General features: G+C 39.6%; 1 protein-coding gene across 2 annotated transcripts in view; it reads right to left on the bottom strand.

The window, feature by feature from the left end:
• Positions 1-25,328, bottom strand: part of LOC121520506 (RNA-binding Raly-like protein) — a 94,734-nt gene that overhangs the window by 48,991 nt on the left and 20,415 nt on the right. For both annotated transcript variants that reach the window (XM_041803983.1, XM_041803984.1), the window contains exon 2: positions 9,965-10,239. In XM_041803983.1, the coding sequence (XP_041659917.1) occupies positions 9,965-10,220 (256 nt within the window). In that variant the 5' untranslated portion in view covers positions 10,221-10,239. The remainder of the gene's footprint in view (positions 1-9,964; positions 10,240-25,328) is intronic.

Here is a 25,328-nt window from a genome sequence, read left to right on the forward strand (position 1 = left end):
CACAGAGAGACGCTCAAAGACAGGAGACGGCACTGACACATGAACACTCTCCCGCTCTTTGAGGGTGAAGATGATTGGGAAGCAGATCACAGCAAGCTCTGATTATAAAAAATGACCCCTAAAAATATCAATACATCTTTGTCTAGATTTTATCACAGCAGCAGAAAGTAGAAATGCTGAATAGGAGAAATACCAAGAATGAAGCCCTCCCCATCCCCGGCAGATATCTTCATCATCAGCATCTAAGTAGCTGCTGTCCGAGGCCAGAGCCAGTCTGATTGAATGTCACTTTTATTTGCATGAACTACTTAAAGCCATTGTCTCGGCAATCCAGTCATGTCAGAACGAATTAAATCGAGTAAAGCAATCTCTGGAGTTTCACCATCTCACAGGCGATTAAATCTACTCAGGCGTGAGACGTCCTGCTGCATGCTGGGTACTCAGGACTTTACAGGTTTGTGTGTGACCCAGCTGTCACATGTCGTACCTTTTAAAAGAACCTCCCTTGTGTCACTCTTTTGTGCGTGTAATTCAATAAAAAATAAAAAAAAAGGAATGTGTTCAAGGAAACATCAAGAATTCATCTCTCGTACAGGCTTCAGCCACCTCTGGTGTTATCGTCCCCGAGCCTAATCAAATAAAAAGTTCATGTTTAAAAGATGATGACCATGAGGGTTAAATTTCATCCAGGCAGCAGAATAAAGGCAAAAAAGAGGAGAGGGAGACATTGCTGTACTGTAGACGGCTTTCATACCTCCATGGTGCATTCTTATTAGAGTGGATTTATTGTGTTTGTGTCCACAGACAATAATAGAAGGGCAGACATTAAACATGCAATATGCCACACTATGCAAAGGAATATTCCACTTTGGCTGCTGGATGGGCAGTTTTCTGTGTGATTAAATATCTCACTGCTATTTTACAACCCTAATTCCAAAAAAGTTGAGGCGCTGTGTTTAATAGAAACAGAACGCAATGATTTGCAAATCTCCTAAATCATTATTTTATTCTTTATATAACATAAACAACATACCAGATGTTAAGCTGAGACATTTTACCATTTCATTGAAAATATGAGCTCATTTTGAATTTAATGGCAGCAACACATCTCAAAAAGTAGGGACATAGGCCATATATACCATTGCATTGCACACCCTTTTCTTTTAACAACAGTCTGTAAACATCTGGGAGGTGAATGAGAGGAATGTTGTCCCATTTTTGTCCAATGTAGAATTCTAGCTGTTCAACAGTCCTGGGTCTTTTCTATTGGTGAAAGGTCTGGACTGCGGGTAGGCCAGTTCAGGACCCAGACTCCTGCGAAGCCATGCTGTAGTGATGGATGCTGTACGTGGTTTAGCGTTGTCTTGCTGGAGTATGCAAGGCCTACCCTGAAAGAGACATCGTCTGGATGGAAGCATATGTTGCTCCAAAACCTCTCTATACTTTTCAGCATTGATAGCACCTTTCCAGATGTGTAAGCTGCCCACGCCATAGACTTCAATGCAACCCCATACCATCAGAGAAGCAGGCTTTTTAACTGTGATAACAAGCTAGATGATCCCTCTCCTCTTTAGTCCACAGACACAACTTCTGTGGTTTCCAAAATTATTTCAAATTTTGATCAATATGACCACAGAACAGTTCTCCATTTTGCCTCAGTCCATTTTGAATGAGCGTTGGTGTTTCTGGATCATGTTCATGTATGACTTCTTCACATGATACAGATTTAACCTGAATTTTTTGATGGCACATTGAACTGTTTTGACTGCAATGATTTCTGGAAATGCTCCTGAGCCCATGTAAAGAGTTCTAGCACAGAATCATACCTGTTCTTAATGCAGTGCTGCCAAAAGGTCATGAGCATCCAGTATTGACCTTCGGCTTTGTCCTTGTGCACAGAGATTTCTCTTAATCTTTTGATGATATTATATACTGTAGGTTGTGTGATATTCAGTCTTTGTAATGTTATATCAAGGATTTTTTTTTTCTGAAACTGTTAAAAAAATTTTAGATGTAGTTTTTCACAGATTGATTAACCTCTGCCCATCTGTCCTTCAGAGAGGCTCTACCTCTCTAAAATGATCCTTTTATACTCAGTCATGCTACTGACCTGTTGCCTTTTAACCTAATTAGTTTCAAAATGCTCTTTGAGCTTTTTGTCATTAGTATTACTTACTTTTCCAGGCTTTTGCAACAAGGTCCCTACTTTTGCAACAAGGTCCCTACTTTTTGGAGATGTGCTGTTTTTCATGAAATGGTAAAATGTCTCAGTTTCAACATCTGATATGTTTTTTATGTTCTATTGTGAATTAGATATGGGTTTATGAGATTTGCAAATCCTTGCATTCTGTTTTGATTTACATTTTACGAAGTGCCCCAACTTTTTTGGAACTGGGGTTAGATTTTTTTTCTGTTGTGTTTCTCAGGAAATAAAATACTGCTGTTTGTGAGTCTGTAAGAGGAGCTTAATTAAGTGGATGCAGATAGGAGAGATGAGATTGTGTTGACAGCACTGTGGATATTTCTAGAGTGCTGAAATAGCAAACACTTCACCATTAACCCATCTTTGATTAGCATTTTTACAGTGATTCCTCTTGTGCTGGATTGTCTCTAAACAGGCTAATGACTGAAAGTAACTTCTGTCTATTCTATGCAGACAAACTGTAAATACAAAATGACCAACATCACAATCATCTACAGAGGACTGTACACCTGCTATGAGATAGGTTTTAGATTTTTGAGGTCAGCCCTACAAATGGGTCTGTCTGTGTCTTACTGACTGACTGAGTGACTGACTGAGTGATGCTACTTTCACTTACAGTGTCATACCATACAGAGTTGAGTTTGCTTTTACTGAAAGCCATCAGTAATGGCTGCCTCTACTGTGGTAACTAGAGTCATAAATACAGCGTTGCACTATGGGTAGGGTTTAGTCATACTGAAAGCCCTCTAATGGCTGCCTCCACTGCTAGAAATACCTCAGCTATAGCTTTAGCATTGCATCCTTTTTACTGGAACTGGACCACATCTCTGTATGACATAAAGAACAAAACAACCCTAAAAGCTTTTAGCTTTCTCGTGGAGCGATTAGCTCAGAATTAGTCACAGCTGCACTTTTGTCAAAACTGGACATGTCTTTATAAAAACAAGCGCAGAGAGCAACACTGAAAGCTTTCTGTGACAGAAAAGGTGTTTTCACTCTTCTGCTGACCTGCTTTGGCATTAGTATGTAATAGTTAAGGGGGGAAGGGTTACTTGTTGTGTGAGTGCTTGTATACAAGGCCTGCTAGTCGAGCGGTTAGCTCAAAATTAGCCACAGCGGCACTTTTGTCAGAAATGGACAGCATTCCTTTATTAAAACAAGTACAGAGAGCAACACTGAAAACTTTCTGTAACAGAAAACAATGTTATTGCTCTTCTGCCGACCTGCTTTGGCACAAGTATTTAATAGTTATGGGGAAAGGGTTTGTTTTGGCGAGGGATGGTATATAAGGCCTGCTGTGGAGTGGTTAGCTGGGACTTACCTGCAGCAGCGGTTTTGTCTGAACTGGACAACATGTCTATATTAAAAGCGCAGAGAGCAACACCGAACGCTTTACGTGACAGAAAAGATGTTTTCACTCTACTCCCGGTCTGCTTTGGTATAGGTTTCCGATCATGACGATAGTATTGTCTGGTATATTCAGGGTCTGCTAGCACAGTAGTGGTTAACTTGGATGTCGCTATAGGAACGCCTGTTTACTCGGATCTGGCTCCAAAGTTACCTTAAAGTTATTAGTTCTGCTGTTCAGTATATTGTTAGATTGCAGTTAGGTTTCCTTAGTGTAGCAGGAAAGTGCTCCCCCTGCTGGCTACTAGCAAATAATATCAGGAAAATAAGCAGTGTAGTACATAGTGCCATGTGGCAAGTGTGCTGTGGATTAACTCTATCAGCAGTTCGCTGTGCGTGAATGAAAGGAGTAAGCACTGATATGCTGTGATAAATGTGATAATGAGAGCTATGTTGTGTTAATTCTGTTTGCTAACATTGTTCTGTGAAGTGTGGTAAAGTTTGTGTTTAGGCATTAGCTCCATGCTAATTAGCCAACATTACAGCACAGGCATGTTTATTAATGTTTCCTCAGCTAACATGATACGACTTTATGTTTATAAGCTTTGTGATAGCATCCTTATTTTAACTCTATTATTTCTGTAGCAGTAAGATGATGCATACTTACACATAGTTCTGTTTGTTATACTCTGTCCTTATAGAAACCACAGCTAAATCACAGCTAGCCCACAGCTAACCTGAAGCTAACCAACAGCAAGAACTCAGCCGGACCCAAATGCAAAGTTGTACTGCATGATCGTTGGCAGATTGTACATGTTACTGTGATGAAAAGGAAGTAAACATCCACAACCAAATCTCAACGATCATTATTGTCTACTCTGGAATATTCTGGCGTTAAGTGGTGTTCTGGCTTACACACCTGAGTGAATCCAGTGAAATATTATCCAACCAGTGTCCTAACCGAACCAATCCTTATTTCTCCACTACAACTGTGATTGACTGGATGTGTCTGTGTAGGAGCATGTGCTTCTGTGTAGCCAATCAGCAGATTGGCTGCAAAGAAGCAGGAGTGGAGGGGGGATGACGTTGCCCAGGGCTTCGTGTACCATTCAGTCTCCACAGAGAGAGAGACAGGAGGAAATGGAGCTATATAAAATTATGTCACCAGTAACAATAAATTTCACATAAATAAGGACGGTACCAGGTTGTGTAACATAGCTTTTATACTAATCATTTTGTTAAATTTAATCATTCTTTCAGTTTTATGGTTTATTTATTTTCCCCATGCTCCATGTAGAGTTTGATTTATTTGGGAATTATTTTGACAAAGCAGTGTTGTTTATTTTATAAGCTTTCCCGATGTATGTCAAATATATTAATGCAATGGATATGAGTTGATCTGGCATGTCAGGTTAGCTGTTTACTGCTGACAGGCCCTAGATATAAAGGACAGCCCAATACAATCCAGTCAGGCATTTCAACAGGCATCCCAGATAGTTATGGTTAGCCATATGCTAGGTTTAACCTGGTCTTGTTAGATATTACTTAAGCCTACACACTGGAACTATCTCAGCTGTAAGTAGAGCAAAAACTCTGTCATAAGTTAGAACCTACCTTTAAACTAGGCTACATTTATATTTATGCAGAACTGGAGGAATCCACGACTAATGTTTTAAAATTCACCTAACTTTTCTCTGACCAGCAGTATGAGTCCACTTTTACTGAAAGAGAATTTGTCATAAATTTCACCTATAATCTTTCCTGACTCATACTGTAGACCGTATATATGACGAATCAGCCCTAACACACCTAGTCTTTGCAGTAATACAACTCCCACATGTCATTTCACACGGCAAAAATGCATGAAACTACGAGCAAACACCAGGTGGAATTACAGATGTGACCCCAGAGCACTCTGATTCATATTTAATGAGAGAGCTGGACTCTGGGAAGACTTTGATTCTCTCTGAGAGGAGGCTGTGAGACTAATCAATAAGTAATATAAAGAAGATTTATAGGGATACACTGAAGGCTCCACAGGACCGGCTCTGATTGTTTCCTTCTTTCTGTCTGTTTGTCGGACTTTCACTCAGATGATCTGCCTTGGCTTTGTGTCCTTGTGAAGCTTTATATTATTTTAAAATGAATTATTGTTTTCAGCATCCCCAGACTGTTTATACTCTTCTATTTCTGCTTTTTTTAACCTTACCAATCAAATTCAGGTTTTTCATCAAGATTCCTTTCAGAACTTGAGTCTCTAAACACGATGAACCAGATGGTAGCCTGAGGTCTGAGGGGTGTATTGATTAAAATGAGATTCAAACATGTTTAGTCTGAAAAAACATACTTGGAGGTCCTGGACTGACTTAATCAGTGTTTTCTATTTACATCTTAAATAAAATGATCTTTCACTCATCCTATTGATCCTACTTTTATGACTCTTGCCCTGTTGTTTTGTGATTCATACTCAGTTTTGTTGAGAAACAAGGCTTTATTAAAAGTCCATTATTAACTCAGCTCTTCTAAAACATGCATGTCCATTTTCCATCTGTGAAGATGAAACGTTTTCATTGCAACAATCCACAAATATGCTTAAAAATTACTAATGCGTTTTAAAAATGTATATTAGAGCCCAAAATTGCACTGTAATTATCAATCATTACAAAGTAAATGGACTGTGACAGATTTCCGAGAGCAAGATAAGAAGAAATGAAAAAGGTTAGAGAATAAAGAGCTAACAGTCTTGAGTTTAAGAGGTGATTCATTAAATTATTATTAAATTAGACTTGCTGAGTACCTGTGTAAGGATAAGAGCGCTGTATTGTTGTTGGAAAGCCCCCGGCTCTCACTTATGTTACAAAAGCAGTTTTTCTACAACAAAGTGTCATTTTTCATTTAATATTTGCAATATATAAGTTCTATATGATTTGGAAATACTACATAAAGATTTAAGGAGGGCTGAGAGAGAGAAAGCTTACATCTCCTATAGCAGGGGTGTCCAAACTTTTTCCACTGAGGGCCACATAAAGAGATAACACTGTATAGCCAAGACAGTTTGTGAAATTCTATCACTGCTGGACATTCATCAGTCAACTGTAAGTGATATTATTAGAATGTGGAAGCGTTTAGGAACTACAGCAACCCAACCATGGGGCAGAAGACCATGTAAAATTCTCCATAGCTGAAGAATTCAGCAGTTGCATGCAAGCCTCACATCACCAAGTCCAATGGCGAGTGTTGGATGGAGTAATGTAAAACACACCAACGCTGGACTGTGGAGCAGTGGAAATGTGTTCTGAGTGACTTTTCTGTATGGCAGTCATAAGGGTGAGTCTGGGTTTGGCAGCTGCCAGGAGCTCGTTACCTGCCTGACTGCATTGTCCAAACTGGGAAGTTTGATGGAGGAGGGATAATGATTTGGGGCTGTTTTTCATGTTTTGGGCTAAGCTGGTTATCTCCAGATAAGACTTTTTTTTTTAAAGGTTTATTTTTGAACATTTTGTGCCTTTATTTGATAGAGGAGAGGACAGTGGATACAGTTGGAAACAGGGAGGAGAGCGGGGAGAGACGTGGTGAAGGGCCCCAGGCCGGATTCGAACTCGGGCCGCCCACGTACATGGGGCGCGCGCCTCATCCATTCTGCCACCTGCGCCCCGGCCAGACAAGACTTTTTTTTTGGGCAATCACATGCTTCCAACTTTGTGGCAAGTCAAGCAGCATGCTTTAACTTTCCAGGGAGAGTATAACTAGAAATTAATTAGATTGATACATTAATGACAATGCATGCTGAAAAAAATAAAATATGTTCAAAAGCAACTAATCCATAGTAGCATGAATCTCAATATGAGGGTGCAACAAGCTTCGTGCTGTAAAGGAGGAGGCTGGGGTGGAGGAGGTTAAGCAGTGTGGTGCATCAGAATTTATGCAAGCAGGGATTAGTGAGAAGTACCCCAGAGTTTTTGGACCGCTGTGTTGAGAGAACGAGCTGTGGTTGGCTATGGGAGCTGGGAAGCGATAACTGGGATCAGCTGGCTGTCAGCTGATCACAGCTGGGTGTGTGACTACCTGTCCTGCATGAACTAATGCAAAACTTCTTCCAAGATGCAACCAACAAAGCGGCCACAACCTCCACCAGACCGCTAGCAAATTAACATCGATTTGTAGATTCCTTATAGTTACCATTTGAAGATTTACTCTTCTCTTTTGATCATAATGTTCCAACAAAATGGTCCTGTAGTATAAGACAGAATCCCCGCCATGTGAATCCAGTAAAAGTCTTCGTCTCAACACATCCATAGAGGTACACAGATTTCTTCAAATCCACTAAAAGTCAGGACGCGGTGGCAGAAGGGTCAATGTCATTTCTACTCCTTAGCCATTATCACATGCCTTCCCCTTGGTTTTATCGCGTTCACCTCAGGTGAAGGGGTATCCCAATTCTCTTTTGAATAGCCCTACATAGCCCTTGCCCTTAGCCAAGGGGGCTACTTAGCCACTTGAAATGAAGATTTTCAGGACCACGCTTGAAACCAAGGGGTATGATGAATTTCCCCCATGCACTGCTCTCACTGCCCAATGGACTACGAGGGAGGTGCATAAATATAAATATTTCGGTATTTATAAATGATTATAGAAAATACAACAGTTGTGTTTTCGCACATATTCAATTTTTAGCTACTGGGAATGTGAGTTTATTGTGTTTACGGTATGTAACGTGTAAGGACGAGGGCTATTAACTGTATAAATATGAGAAGAAAATCAACATGGAGATCCATAGTATGAAAGCAATGGTTGAAGCTTTATTGTCACCTCTACTGACGCAGCTATTCCTTGGCAATGTATGATGATGAACAGCAATCAAGGGGCACTCTGGGGAGCGGGTAGATGAAGGGAAGGGTTAGAGGGTAGAATTGATATTGGCCCTAAGTCTACCCAGATGTCCCTCTCCCCAGCAACGTTTTCCAGTTCCTCCTGAGGTGTTCTGAGATACTCCCAGGACAGATGGGATATATAATCCCTCTAGTGAGTTCTGAGTCTGTTCCGGGGTCTCCTCCCAGTTGAACTTGCCTGGAAGACCTCCACAGGAAGGCACCCAGGAGGCATCCTGATCAGATGCCCAAACCACCTCAACTGGCTCCTTTCTACATTAAGGAGCAGCAGTTCTACTCCGAGATTCTTCCAGATGTCCATTCTCCTCACCCTATCTCTAAGGCTGAGCCCAGACACCCTCCTGAGGAATCTCATTTCGACCGCTTGAACCAAAAATCTCATTCTTTCGGTCATTACCCAGAGTTCATGACCATAGTTGAGGGTTGGGATATAGATAGACCAGTAAATTGAAAGCTTTGCCTTTTGGCTCAGCTCCCTCTTTAACACAAAGGTACGGTACAGCACCCTCAAAACTGCTGATGCTGCACCAATCCACCTGTCATTCTCACAGTTCATGAGATACTTTGACTCTGAATAATCTCTTCAATGTATATGAGGTTGCATGCTCTTGCTTTGACGATTTGGACAGAAACTGAACTGATAGGAAGTTTACAGTTTCTCAAGTTGTTTTTCAAGTTAACATCCAGGCAAAAAAATATTTAAAAAAACCTTAACACTCATAGTTAACAGGATATATGGCTGTGTTGTCAGCTTTGGTTGTAACAGAGTAGACTGACAGCTGGCAAAAAGAGGCTTAACCTGAGGTCATGGCTGCGTTTTGACCACAAGTTTGTAACTTCCTCCTTGAGTGTGAGGGGGGAATTTTGATGGATTTAATCGAATTCTATCTTTGTGATTCAGAGATATCTTGTTCACCAGAATGTGTCCACGAACAGGCCAAAAAACATTTCTTGGCCTAAGCTGTTGAAAATTGTTCCAGGATGGAAAAAGAAGTGTGGAGATTTTTTCTGTTTAAATACTTTGAATCAGCTCCTCACCTTTCCTTTGACAACTGCATGTCTTTCAACCAACTGATAAGCTGCACGGGGTTGATGGTGAGCTGCTACCCTGCAGATCTCTTCCCAGCTTGATCCTCCTAGTTCTTTATTATTAGTTATATAAGGGTTCAGTTTGACTGTGCTGCAGTGATGGAGGTGTCATTAGGGGTCTGGGACATAAATCAAAAAGAAAATAATTGAGTGCATGTCTTAAAAGTGATGATATAATGTGTGCAAACAGTGATGACCTATTGGGATTCCTCTAACAACCAAAACTTAAATAGGGAGAGAAACCAAGGTTTTTTTTTTTAATGTTCTATCAATAGAAAATAAGTGTTAGAGTATTACTCTAGTAAAGTCTATTATGTCGAGGCTGTAAAATCAAACAGCTCTCTTATAACTTTGTGGGTAAAGTGCAGTTTCTATTAAAGTCCCTTTTATGTTGAAATGCCTCCTCTACAGATGTTAGCATTAAAACCAGATCTACCTAGTGATTGTCCAGCGATGACCCTGGTGTTCTCCCCAGCCACGGCAGCCCTGGCGTTCCTCTCGCTGGCGTACTGGACGAAGGCGTAACCTTTGTGCACCGAGCAGCCCACGATCTTGCCGTATTTGGCGAAGATGGCCTCGATGTCGGCCTTGGTTACCACGGCCGTGTTGAGGTTGCCGATGAAGACGCGGGAGTTGAGGGAGCGAGGGTCATTCTTGTTGGTCACGTTGCTGGTCTGGGTCTTCCCAGTCATCCTAGTCCTGCAGCAATGCCTGCTGGGAGACACAGTTGCACAGAGCTCAGAAAGCCGGGAAGGTTAGAGTGTGGAGGTTAGACAGAGAAAGACAAACAGAGAGGAGCAGAAGACGTAAACAGCAGGAAATGTTGGAGATAATAACAGGATTCTCTTCTCTTCTTTTTTCTTATAAATCCACTTTAAACCACACAACCAAGAAAAGTGCTTCCTGGAGCTCTAAAAGGGATTGTGACTCCTTCTATGTCACTAACATACTTGACTTATTGTTTACAAAGACTAGAAGGCTACAATTTCCATGAGTGATAAAAAGCCGCAACTGATCATTTTCTACAATAGATTTCCTCAGTAATTATTTGTTCCAAAACAAGACAGAAAACTGAGCAACATGTGAAACAATTATCCAAAGGAAAATGTGAGGGCTTCAAAATCAAGCTGCAGCTAGTGATTATCTTTATGTGCTGATTGAATATTGATTATTTTCTCCATTCACTGACATTCAGACAGTTTTTTAAAAGAATAAAACAAGGAAAACAAACACCCAAGGCATTTCAGGGTGCAAAATTTTGCCAAACAGTCTGTTTAAATAAAACAGATCTTAAAGAGGTTTAATTTATTGTTTTATGAAAGAGGCATGAAAAGAATTCTTAAATCTAAGAAATTGCTACCAAAGATTTTTTTTTTTTTTTACCCTACAAAACATGCTTGTCCATTCTTTGCTTTTTTGTTAGATATCCTCAGTATTTCTACTTTAAACTGCTGATCTTGGTCAAAAAGCCAAAATATTAAAAACCCAGTTGTAATGCGCATGCAATACAGCAGAGATAAAAAAAAAATAATAACTCTAACTAATTGTAAGATCTTAACCCTACTGAAGTATTTGGCCACACCTATTAATTTTTAAATTCAGGTGTTTCAATCAGATATTTTGCCACAGGTCTATAGATCAAACACCTAGCCATGCGGTCTCCATTTATGATTATTATGATTATCTATTTATGATATAAAATGTGTCGTTCTGAGGAGCTCGGTGACTTCAAACATGGTACTGTGATAGATGCCACCTTTGCAATTAAACGGTTTTTGAAATTTTATTGATGCTGTATATTCCACAGTCAACTGTAAGGGATTTTATTATTATGAGAAAGTGGAAGCGTTTAGGAACAACAGCAGCTTAGCCACGGAGCAGAAGACCAAGTCAAATCACAGAGCGGGGTCAACGACTGCTAAGGCGCATGGTGCTTCGCCAACACTGTGGATGATCATAGATGAAGAGTTTGGTATTTCCACTTGTGTTGATGTAAGCAGTGGGAGCTTCACTGAATTTCATGGCCAAGCAGCTGCATGCAAGCCTCACATCATTAAGTCCAGTGCCAAGAGTCAGATGAAGTGGCGCAAAGCACAGAGAGAGGACATTGGAGGGAAGACTTAATTAAAGAGCTTGGACCTGACCAGCCAGATATGCAGATAAAGCAACAAAGCTGTGACAAAGGGAGAAAGTACACAGATGGCATATTAGACTAATAATAGTGAGTCAGTAAATCAACCAATAAATAATAGTTTTGTGTGATTTAACATTTTTGCAGCATTCAGGTCTGGTATATATATTTTTTTACTCAACCAGTCACTATTGAAGCAGTGACTACTTGAACCTTATGTCTTTTGTAAACGTTTCTATTTAAAATAAACATTCAGTTGGTACTTTAACACAATATTGCCCTGTCGAGTTGATTTGTGATAATATGTGATAAGTTAAAGATTAAGGCCCAATCCCATTTCTCCCCTTAACCCTCAGTCTCGTGCAGTGCAAGGGCTGTCCCAATACTCCCGAGAGTTGAGCTTGAGGGGTGAGATTGAGCGTTATCTTGCTCAATTCTGATCTGTTCCTGGACCTCCCTTGGTTTTAAGAGTTATCACTCAAAGAAAGATGGCGGCGATTGCGGGGAAGAAATCGAGCTATAAATGTAAATTTCTGTGTTAATAGGGATCTAAAAATTAAGAGAACCACTCCAATATCTTAGTTTAATGTTATTTTATGGATTATTTGCCTTTTTGTAGCGTAACATTTACCTTTATTTTTTATGATCGTAAGCCGATAACCGTGCGCGGACAAGCCTACGAGGGTGTCCGGAATTTCAATGCCCTGTCCGGCTCAGCCTCAAGCCAGGCGCTTATTTGTCCTCCTTTGGAGAACATAAGGCAGCATGTTGTCCATTGCTCTCTTTCCCTGCACATCAGTCCAGTGTTTGTATGTTAAATATGATGCTGGTAATGTATAAACAGCGTTGAACAAACATAAACTTCACCTGGCCGTCACACATTAGTTATATACTTTTGGATATTGGTGCCATCCGTGATCAATAAAGTGCGTACGTCATCTCGCCCTCCCTCTCCCTATACTTGCTGCACAGAAACTTTCATCACGTCTGTCCTGTAAATTCACCTGTTATTCTGCGACCTCTCTTGTCAAAAGTCAACTTCTATCATTGTTTAGTTTGTGAATTTATGATAAAACTCTGTGAAGTTCCTGCGCTGGTTCTAATCAGGAATGAATGACGTCAAATTTCCTCGCGCAGATCAGCTGTTTTAAAAATCAGATCACAGGAGAAAATAAATAAAGACAATACATATTCCTGCATAAAGGTAACTTAACAAAAGATGATAACACTGAAGCAGAGGAAGGGAAAAAGGCAAAACGGATGAGCTGCTGTGTGTGAGGGAAGGGGAGATGAGCAGGGGTGTGTGTGAGGGGGTGTGAGGGGGGCAAGATCATCTGGTTTATTTTATTTTTATTTTGAGGAGAAGACCCCAGTCGAGACCTAATAAAGTGGGATTAATGTTATGATGAATATAATTAACCACTTTTTTAGACAGATGACTTTCTATTTCTCATTATTGTAGTAATACATCCTTTAGTTATTTTAAGATACTTTTGAGTATTGTTCAGTGAGTATGTTTGGGTGATAGTGGGGGGCCTCATATCAGAGTCTGCTTAGGGCCTTTGGCCAGGGGTGGTCCTGGGTCAAATTGTCCTTCAATGAGTAGAGTATCTCAGAATCACTGTATCATGATATCATCAGTATCATGGACATAATTGTATAGTAGTGGGGAATACACTAGAGTCCTATTAGTTTTGACTATTCTTGTTTCACTAAGGGCTGCAGTGTGTCCTCCTTTCTGGTGCTGTGGAAATGGCCACCAAAATTGGTGTTTGCCGTTAGCTAATTGCCGCATTACACTGTGACTTTCAGCTGAACATGACCGTAGTTTTGGTGTTTATATATGTTATTTGGTTGAATATTAACATGTTCTCTTTCTTCTTCTTCTTCCTTTGAATCGACAGACTACACCGTTTTGGCACATTACTGCCCTCTACAGTCTGTAATTGTTACTGCTATTTAGGGGTGTCCCATTTCTAAGTCATGAGATGGCCCTTACACTTGGTTTTGAGGGTCGAGTTAAGACTGAGGCTTGAGCTTGAGGGTTAAGATTGAGGGTTAAGGGGAGAAATGGGATTGGGCCTTAAGTTGACTGTGATAAGTTAGCTACATGTGGCTGCTGATGACCCTTTTTATAACCGTCTTGTTTTAGTATTTGTTGACCAATCAAACAAATGCAGATGTAAAAAAAGGCATATTGATTTAATGTAACTCATGGTGTAGTAACATCTGTTAATATACCTTACATGCATAACATACCAAATTGGGATTTTGTTGTAGCCCCCCCTGAAGAAAAATGCACCAGCCGCCACTGCTCAGAGGTCCCCAAAACATGCCTGTGAAGTCTGTTGCTGATAAATACACTCCAGTATTTGATTTTTGCATGTCTAAAAAACTTTGTTTCAGCCCTGCTCAGAACGAGCTGTTTCTGTGTCTGTCGCTTTAAATGTCTCTGAGCTGTCCGACTTCGCCACTGACTCCACCCCCCTCAGGAAATAGATGTGGCTTAATGGATGTGGCACCTGATCCTCCTCCCAGCTGCCAGCAGAATTTTTCTGATTCTTGCAGGGGGTTGTGGACATACGGGGGTACATAGCTAGCCCTCTAATGTTTCAGCATACCTAGACATTTTGGACAATTCTATGCTTCCAACTTTGTGGCAACAGTTTGGGGAATGCTTTTTTCTAATCCATCATGGCTGCACCCAAGTGCACAAAATAAGGACTATAAGGACATGGTTCGGTCGGGGTTTATTTTCTTTTGAAAGAACCAACCTACATAACACTGACCTCAGTTCCATCAAGCACATTTGGGATAAACTGGAACGGAGATTAAGAGCCAGGCCTTCTTGTCCAACACACCTCATAATGCTCTACAGAATGATTTAGAACAAATTCCCCCAGAAACACTTTAATCAAAATCTTGTGAAAGCCTTGCAAGTAGAGTGGAGGATGTTAGAGCTGCATTACATACACTCTTGGTCTAATGTTCAGGCAGCCAAATACTTTTGTCCACATGGCTTTAGTTGAGTTCTTACATTGAACCAGGAGGGCCACTTAAAACAGCTTTTCTCCCTCATTATTTGAAATTCATTTGTGAAATCAAAACCATGGGTTTACTGTTTATTAAACACACCTATGGAGGGCTGTTGTTGACCAGTCCTCAATTCAGTGTAAGAAGTTAACAGCAGAAATGGTAGCTGAGCCTCACTGGTCTCTACTGGTCATGTTTAGTTGTTCTGATTGAGAGTCCCTGGCAGCAGAGTCTTCCATATATTGTACATTGAAAATTACTTGCTATCTCAGCAATATAGAGTAAATAGAAATGTGCAGACATGCAAAATAGAAATGCATGTCATCTTAAGGCCTCTGTATGAATTCAAGTATGGATCTGTTTTTTTGAAAGACTACCAATATTTTCTGTTGATTCATTTATGTTGAATCAAAGAACTGCTGCTTTTCTTTCCAACTAAAAGCCCAAGAGACTAAAAAGGCAATTTACTGTGGTGGGGGACAAGGAAAGCAAACAAATACCTTGTTTAAAGAAGAGGTTTGTGTCTACAGGAGTGGAAAAACTGTCAGGGTGTCAGATTCACAAGTGTAAATCTCACAGTAAAAGGGAGCTGTGTTCTCACGTTTGAAAATAGAAAATCACACCGAGGTCACATAGAGCTTCACCCTCTGTTTCACCCCCTTTTTTTACGCTTGCCATCCCTTCACATGAGGGTCAGACATGGTTCAGGAGTTCTAAGTATTAACAAGAGTTTGATTGTGCAGCACAATAAATAAGATCAAATTAAGGGCCTGCATGAGTAAATACATTCTTTTCTATTTGCATTTCAGAGATGATCATTTTTAACACCCCCTACCATTTAGAAAATATAAAAATCACATTATAAACTTGTACAGCACAATTTACTTTTATAATTAAACAAGTCAGTCCCAGTCTGTTAGGCTTTTTTTTTTTACATACAGCCATGCACATATGTGACCGAAGCCAGATAAAGTTCCTGCAAGTCGGCATTCTGGTGGTTGAGAAAAATGGATTCAAAGTCATTTTCTTCAGAATGATAATTTTTTGTTTTTTCTCATTTTATGCAAGTCCGACATTTAAACTCCTCATTTGATGAAAACAGGAACACAAATGTGATATTTAAAAGCATTAATTTTGTGTTTTAAAATGCCCTATTCTTGCAGTTGCTGCAAGGATATTGAGGGGAGGGGAAAGCGAAACTGCGGGGTGATAATTGGCAGCTCAGTCTGCCATTGTTCCCAGTTTCACCCATTGAGATGGACAATAACAAACACCGCATGGCTCAAATGCCACCCCCCTCGGCACGTAGCTACAGCTGTTTCTAGTTATCACCTTTAACAACAAGCCTCAAGATGTGCCCCGCAGCGAAGAAAAGTAGAAGAGACGATGAAGAACTAGCAAGAATTATCAACAGACTTGGGACAACTTCAAGATTACTCGAGTGTGAAAGTTTGATGAAGGTGGATTTCCTGTGGGAATATTTTGATGAGCGTCACCAGTCTGATTCAGAAGCTTGGTTTGGGTGGACTTTATGTAAATATGGCCCTATTGTTCACGCCCATCTCCCGGCCTGCCTGAAGGTAGGAGAAGTCCTGAAACTTTGAGCCTGGTTTTCTCAGAACAAACAGGAACTAGAAGTTAACATTCATATGAGCATATCTTTGTAAAATATGATCAGATTAAGGTGTATGATACACCATTTGAAAGCTTGGAATCTACGCTTTCATAATGTGTAAAAAACTCAAAAATGACCTTGGACGACTTGCAGGACTTTTTACCAGCTTTGGTCACATATGTTTTAGGTCTGCAGGGCAGTAAGGATTCATTATGAGGCCCAGTGTGCCACATCCCTGGGCTGGAGAGGTGGTTGGGGGACAGAGTCAAGCTTGACACTCGGCAACCAAGGTCAAGCTCGACGGCATCTCTTTTGTCCTTGCTTTTTCAGGCCTGGTAGTACATCTGGAGACTGCCAGTGGGTTTCGGGTCCTTCTGGCCTCCTGACAAGATCGGGGATAGTGGTAACAGTCAGCCATGCTTAAAGGTGTGGAGTTTTGGGGGTTTTTTTTCCAACAGATTTATATTTGGCATATCAACTATATTTGGGTATCTGATCATCCTACCCACAAAATGTGAAATAAGCCAACCCAGTCCTTTGTCTGAGGTCTGCTTTTATCTGACATATAATCTGATGGTCAGTTGAGACACTCTTTCCAACATCATCAGCCATTATAAAAGCATCCCCTCACCTGGTATCGCTACCATGGATCTCCAACCATTAAAACAAACTGTTCTGAGAATGGCTGATCCATACTGTATTTTGGCCAAAATCCAGCACAGAGGTTTAATTCAGAGTTACATGATCCTCCTTTAGCATTCAGGCTGTTTGGCGGATCTGCAAAAACATAGTTTCAGTTTTACAGTACACTGGCATTCTCAGGTTATGGCTGTTCTTAATTTCAGCTTTTTGGTCAATTTTGCATCAGTTTCTTTCCTTTATTTGTAAAAAAAAAAGAAACCAAAGTTCTAATTAAAAGTGACAGAGTTTATTAGCATAGCACCACAATCCAAAACATCAGTGAACCTGTAATTATGATCAGGGGTCTCCGTGGGTGGGTAGAGCCATCAACAAGACTAAAACAACTCATTACTGTCACACTGCATGTTTATTGTACGCGGGGAAGTTCAGACATTCTGCACAGGTCGCTGCACAAAACTTGCAGATGTTTGTAGTGAAAGGAGAAAAAAAAATTACATTAAAAAAAAAAACCTTTTTAGAGAAACTTATTCTTCAATTTGATTTTCAATGTGATGGTTCTACTTTTAAACCTTCATAAGAGGTCTTGTGTTTAAAGATCTTGCCTTGCACCACTTACAGCTTGAAACAGATCTAAACAAAGTCACTTATGTCAATACACAATAGCCTGAGAGCAAAAAGAGTGTAGACTGTCCTGGTTTAAAACACACAAATCATTTATATTCTGAACAATATGAGCAGTGGTGTAGTGATGCCTCAGGAAGTGGGTATACTCTCAAATTATACTTCAATTTTAGACTGCTCATGCAGTGATAGATAACCATCCTGCTGAAACAAAGACATTTAAAACCATCTTACACATTAAGTTCACCAAAAATGGGTCTTTAATCGCATATTGTCACTTAACCTCTGCTGCCCCAGAAAGTCAGGATCAGTTTTTATACATTTAACAGATAAGAAGTCCTAATTTTCCCATAACCACCGGTCCAAAAAAAGGCTCAGACAGCTACATGATTCTCCATTTAAGCAAACTATTCTATATTCATCTGCAGTATTGGGTGAAATGCCCTACAAATCATCACACTAGTCTACTGAGATAGCTTTTTTTGCTTTTTCTATCATTGAAGATGGGACTGAGGATGAAAAAAGTAGTGTTTACTCTGCATACCTGCCTTTAGCCAGACACTACACTTCTGAGTTCAATTTTTTCAGGAAAACTATAAGCGATAACATGATAATATGTTGTTGTGCATGCATAGAAAAAAGACATGAGTCCACTCATGAAATAACCACATTGCAAACATTACAGACTAAGAAACACGAACTGTGTCTTGCTTTCAGACCATTTGCTTTGGCCAAAGCTAACATAGCTACACTAGCATTATCAAGCAAATTCTGCAGAAAAATATTATCTAATTTCTATATATTTAAGGGTTAGAGGGTAAGCGTAAGGCTAAAATACCACCTAGCTAATTACCAGAGAATTGCCACAATATGTGAAGGGGTGAGGGCTAGGGTAAGGGTTAGAGTGTTAGGGTAAAATACCACCTAATTACCTGAGAATTGCCACAATATTATGAAAGTTAGGGTTAGAGGGTTAGGGTTAGGCTAAAATACCACCTAATTACTACGTAACTGCCATAATATGACAAATGATAAAGGCTAGGGTCAGGGTTAGAAGGTTTCATTAAAGAACTATAAAATTTTATTACTATAGAATTACTTGGTACCTAGGGCCCACTAAAATAAAGTGCAACCAATACTTCTCCCACCTCTGCAACCTTAATAGACATTACACAAAGCTCAGGTTTAAGCTTTATTTCTGTTAAATAATTAAAAAAATGTGGGGTAAAAGGAGAGAAAAAGGCAAATATTTAATCATACTGCAGCCTGCAGTGTTCTTTCCTCCAAAGCAGCAGTAGTCCTTTGGAGGGGGATCAGGAAGCGTCAGCATGGCGGTACATCCACTCACAGATGAAGGAAGTACCTCTCAGGTTGATGCCCCTTTTAACCTCCCCGTAGGTGAGGATTTCTGTGCATGTGGGCCTGCGTGTGTGCCAGCGACCGTGTGTGTACATGTGTGTATTTTCCCACTGAGGGGCTTTTAAATTCAGATTCAACAAACTGTTCACACATTATTACCTCAGCAGGATCTCTCAGGAGGCTGGAGGAAAAGCAACAATCTGTAAAAATGTTCAACACCAGTCTCAGTGGTGTTCAACTCTGTCACCTCACCGCAAAATATTTGGGTTTATGTGTACGCTGAAAGGATTAATTTAATTAACATCCACAATGTGTTTTGATAGTAACTGAAGTAAGGCATACTTTTAAATATTATTTCTGTGCTTTCAGGGTTTTGTAGCACTTTCATGTGTGATTTTAAACTGTTATTACCTAAGGTATTGAGTGTTTTCCTGATAAAACAAACCTTGGGTGTTTTTTTTTCCATTTTAATGACTCTTATTGTGACTAAAATGACCTTAAAGCATGTCCCTCTCTCTGATAAGGGCTGCAGCTCCTGATTACTGTAATTATCGGCTGATCTGCTGGTTCATTGTTTTGTCTACTAATGTCAGAAAATGCTGTAGATAACGATTGTATTCAATATAAAGTAAAACACATTTTACCTTGGGCTCTATATTTTTATTCATAGTGCTCATTTAGAGGCGTATCCATGCATGGGCATTGCAACACCTATTGGCTTTTTACATGAGGTGTTATGGAGCCTAATGTTGGAACATTTAGGACTAATTTGAAGCTAATTGGGAAACATGCAATGAGGTTCGAGGCAAGCTAAATAAATGTTATTTGCTCAAACAAATAGATTTTGTTACGCAGTGTTACATAACGACAATGATAGAAGTGTATTTTATTGTTCCATTTTGTTCCCCTCTTCCCTCTGTGTTTGGGGCAACTGTGGTTCAGTTGGTAAAGTTGGCTTTCTCTCATTGGATGATCAGATGATCAATCCTCAACTCTTGCAGCCAAATGTCAGTGTGTCTTTTGACTCCAACTGCTTCATCAGTGGCATTTGAGTGCTTAAAGATGCGTATAAATTAGCCAACACTGATAGCCACCCTTAACAGCTTTCAACATCAGTGTGAGTGTGGAGTAATTTAACCTTGCAAAGGCGATGAGTTTACCAGTTTTAATGTATGTCACAAGGCAAATCCATCTTGCAAATCTCAGTCTTAAATGATTGTACCTATTCTGAAAAATGACTGGATCAGTGTAATTTGAGGAGAACCAGGTGGTAGCTATGGGTGTGGTTTATCTGTGCTGCAAGCCAGTAAACAAAGGCTGCTGAAGCTATTAGCTTGGATGTAGCTATAGCGGCAATATTGCAAGAACTAGACAACTTTTCTTTTTTAAAGAAGTGTGAAGAACTGCACTTAAAGCTAATGCAGAAAAGATGATTTTGTTCTTCTACACACCTACCTCGGCATAATTTGCAGTAATCATGGGTATTGTTTAGTTGCAGCTGTCTAAACAATTGCTGCCACTTGTAAAGAGATTAGCTTGGATGTAGCTACAGCAGCTGCAGCAGCACTATGCAACCAACTGCCAGCCAAATCTGCCACACTTCTTATCATGACTATTTAATCATGTTATCTTATGGTCGTTTCTGGGGACAAGGTGTTACAGAGTAATCCGTTATAGTACTTAAATTACATTTTGGTTGTAATGAGTGGTATCAGTTTTGCAAAAAAATTACAGGATTAAGCTGAAGTGAAGCCTAGCCTCTGTGAAAACAGCTCATGAAAACAGCTACAAGTTACCTTTTTTTAAGTAACCATAGAAGTAACCAATTACTACAAAAAGGCCCTATTTCCCTTTACATTTTGTCCCTTTACAGGTTGTCTAGTTGTCTCACTAGCTAGTACAACGGCAGAGAGGAAGGCATTGCTCTTTGGAAATATCCCCATTGTGAACATCATGGTAAAACATTAGTTCAAAAGCCCATGATGGATTGCTCTCATTAAAACAGCTGTGCGGCCGTTTCCATGAGGCAAACAGTATTACACACAGCCTGTGTGTAATATCATACATCCCTGTCCAGTTTGTAGTCAGATTGAGAGCATTCCTACCCTCTGAGCGTGACGTGACAATGGAACAGCCTGCCATTGGTTGTCACAGCCTGTCACTTTGCATTGCGGGAAAACAATATGGTGGTTAATGCTAAGGCTAGCAGCAGAAATGATTGAAAAATGAATTATAAAAAAAAGATAAAAACACAGTCAATGTCTGAGTTACTGGTGATTTAATCCTAGAAGACACTCAAGTTCCAGACTTGCTAGAAAGCCTCTGTAAAGGCTACCAAGGTGTGGATCGCGTCATTAGAACGGCCACATGGATGGCTTCCAGAGGAAAAAGAAAGTGGCTACTATTTCTGTTTCAAAAGTTGTTCATCTTTAAATAACCTGTGTCTCTTCTTGCCATATACGATAATGTCCGTTTCAGGGCATAGGAATATGTGTGAGCATATGTGTATTTGGATGTGAATCCTCCTTGACAAGACAAGAGGACGAGCCGGAGGCTTCACAGAAGAAACATTTATAAATACAGTGCTTAACAAATTTATTAGACCACCACCCAAAGTAAGGTTTATGCCACAGCAGCATCATAAGGTGCTTTAATGCAAACAAATTTTTCTGTTCAGGAATGCAAGTAAATAACTATATTTTGACATATTAATCAAGAAATAATAACATGCTTTACTATTTTTTCAGTTTTTTTTTTGTAAATCAGTAAATTTGAAAATTCATGGATAACAATAATAATTATATTTTAGCATTAAAAATATAATTTGGGTTAAAGAGTTTCTACATATTGGTGTATTAACCATTGCAGAAACATAAAAAATGATTTTGGTAATTACCAATGCTGTTAATTTAAGGCAGCTGTGGCATAAACCTTACTTTGGGTGGTGGTCTAATAAAGTTGTTAAACAATGTGTATATATAACTATACTGATATAATAGGAGAGATAAATTAAGATAATGCCTTGTACTATATCTAGTTTGAAAATGTATCGATATATTTGAAAGACTGTATAACTGGGTCGTCTCTCTTTTCTCACCTGTCAGCAGGGCTAACAGTGGGTCAAAGACATATATGAGTCACGCTGATGAAAGCTCTGATCAGTGTGGACCTGGAGCTGAAAACAACAAACCCAGAATGAGTTGTACTTCCCTCTATTATAGGAAAGTCATATTTCAACCATATTTTTAGTTAGGATATATTTGTTAATGGCTGTAGTGCTGCTTTCAATGTTGTTCATAATACCTATAAATCTGAGAAGCAACAGCTCGAGTGTTTGCTTGAAAAATGAACGAAGCAATTTATAATTTCCAATTAAATTTATGTTTAGAAACAGCTTGTTTAATTGCTAAATGTTTTCAGCTCAGTGCAGCGCTCCTCTGTGAGTCAAACACATGCGGCTCAGTGGAACAGGGGACTCTACTTTGAATGTATTTTAATCTGAGAAAGTTTTTGTGGCTGCAGCTCAAACCCAAAGCTCAAAGTGAGTGAGTGCAGAGAACGGATGGAGAAATGTAATAATGTGTACAGGTATTTTCTAAATATATGCTCCCACACTCACATAAAAATACTCCCTTCACAGTTGATCTTCTCTCAGGCAAACTTCTCCTCACAATTTCCCCCATCCTACCTGATCTTTACTTTCATTCTTTGCCTACACCCACACAAAATCCTGTCTAAATCTCCAGTGCTGTTCTTATAAAAAAAAAAAAACGTCCTTTTACCCCTCACAGAATGGAAAATAATGCATTGCTGCTGCAGCTCTGTAATGTGAGGATGCCATCATTGAGTCCTCTGGAGCTGAGTAACTTAATTATCGACAGAGCCTGGAACTAAGGAGCCCAGCAGTCAATCCAATCCAATCAAATCCCATTCACGGCACCTCCACCTTTAAACAGCTGTACAGCTTGGTCTCATGTTCTGACCAGCTAAGTGACTGATGTGGAGCATGTTGAATGGGACCTACACAGCAAACGCACAAAGGTGAGGGCATTAGGCGCTTGATTGGGCAAGCAAGGACACGTTTTCAGCACATTTCAGCACATGCACAGTAGAAATCTGAATGTCCTGAATGAAGCCCATGCTGAGCTAGGATGTAGCTCAAGAATGGCTTTAATTGGCCTTGACTGTTGAATAAAAGTTCAAATGTTTGAAAGAAGATTGCTTTGTTAGAAAGACTGTGGGAGGTATGGAAATAAAATGTGGCTTTAGAATAACTGATTTCTTTTCTGATACCACACAGGAAGCCCTCCGTTATGGATTTCAAATAAGAGTTATTATTTCAGCATTAAAGCTCAACGCCCCTGAGGACTTTTCAGCTGGTTATCAAACAGACTGGAATTTATAAACTATATGCACTAGTCTTTTGTTTTTGGCGGTTGATACCAATCCCCTTTGAGTGAGACCTGCTGATAGTGATTATTTTTTATCTTTTGATATAGCAGCTAGCTTAGTGTTTGGTCAGTCTCCTTAGCATTGTAGTGCACCAAGCCCTCCAACAGGTGGCAGTGTAACGTGACAATTCTTTTTCATAAGGAAGCTTTTACTGTTAAACTTTTGTTTTAATGACAGAAATCTGTTCTTGATGAGCGCACCATGGAAGCATGTAACACAGATGTGGCTTATTTACTGTTTATAACAAACAGAGCAGTGAGGATGATGTGCAGACATCGCTGTGCTTTCTTTTCCTGCAGACATTGCCACTTTTTAACTGCTTTTCTCCCCCCTAGTGTTAAACACATACAGTACTGTGTATAAGTTTCAGGTATGTAGGGCGCTAAGGATTAAAAATTGGGTCTGATGTACCACAAAATAGCAAAAATACACTTTTTATCATGGGGAAATGGGGTGTAAAAATCTGTTAGTTTTGTCCAGTCATATATTTCGGTCCATCCATGATCCAGAAGATGACATTTTTCAAGGCATGAGACATCAGACAACCAGAAAGGCATCCACTCTTGGACGTCTCTATGTTGATCGGTACATTGAGGGGGCTCGCTAGTTCTCCTTAGTGCCATCTTCACAGGTTTTAAGACTTAATAAACACTTTCCATTACTGAATCCAGACATTTTTGCCAGTGTTCACCCATTTTCACTACTGCATCCAGCCATTTTTTGCAACTTTAAACCCTGTGCCTTTTTCAACTAATCTACTTTTGCCCGTCTTTAACCTTTTTCACCAAGTAATTTTTACCACTTTTAACCCATTTAGGCCACTTTTTACCCATGTTTTGGCAATTATTCAATTACTTTTTCTCTTAGAAGTAGTCTTATTTCCTTCTACTGTTTTTTTTTTTTTTTTTTTTTTGCATTTTTACAACTGTGAACATCATAGCTAAGCCATAAAGCTTGACATTACTTTTCAAATGGTTTAGTCACTGAACCCATCCACATTGTTAATATTACTAAAAAAGGCAATTCTGCTTTAAGAAAGGTTTACATTTGAAAAAAAAACTTTATTTTACTACTGCATAAATAAAATAAAATACATTTGATTTTTTTGTTGCACTGATAAGTTTTACTTATCAAGTTAAATATAAAATGTGGTTATCACAGATTAACTTTGCAAAAAAACATGATTTTGCTGGCCTTCTCATAGGCCCCTCATTTGGCTGGGCCCCAGAAAGCTCTCCCCTTTAGCCCCCCCTCTTGGGCGGCCTTGGTAAGCACTCAGGTGTATGTAAAGTGTATATCTGGCCTAAAGCAGTTTGATAAGAGTAAACTTTTTCTTAAGACTCCAGGTTTAGTATCTTAGGAACTGTTATGAAGCAGTAACAATGTCAGTTTGTACTTTGAGGCTGCTGCAAACTTATTTATGGACACAGAACATTAGCCGGTGTAATGGTTCGTAGTTTCCTACCAAGTCTAAACTTGTCAGACTTGTATTAGTAGCTGACAGCATCAAACGGTCACTGAGCAACCACTGAACTCCTGCTTTAAATAACCACAGGCTGCAGCTGGTATATTAAACAACTTCAAGCAATCTTCAGCCCATTGAGGCTCCCATAAACTCTCTGCTTTTCTTCCTACACATACGTATATCATCCTAGATTAACATCCTGAAGATGCTTGAGGATAATCTTGTAAATTGCCCTAAATTACATGATTTAATGAAAACGGTCACAGGATAGCATCTCCCATTTTTCCTCCAGCTCATTCAAAATTGTAAAAAAAAAATCCACAGCCATTTTTACAGTATTCATGAGATCATGGAAGCCTTTAAAGAAGAACATGTGGTGTAGCTGTTGGCGTATGCTTGTGGAAAACGTCCCAGACCAGAAAACACTCACAATGAATTCAAAGCTGCCTGATAGGCAAAGACAGGAGGAGAGAGCCGAGTTT

This window comes from Cheilinus undulatus, linkage group 13, assembly GCF_018320785.1.
Source record: "Cheilinus undulatus linkage group 13, ASM1832078v1, whole genome shotgun sequence".
NCBI classification, from domain to species: Eukaryota; Metazoa; Chordata; class Actinopteri; order Labriformes; family Labridae; genus Cheilinus; species Cheilinus undulatus.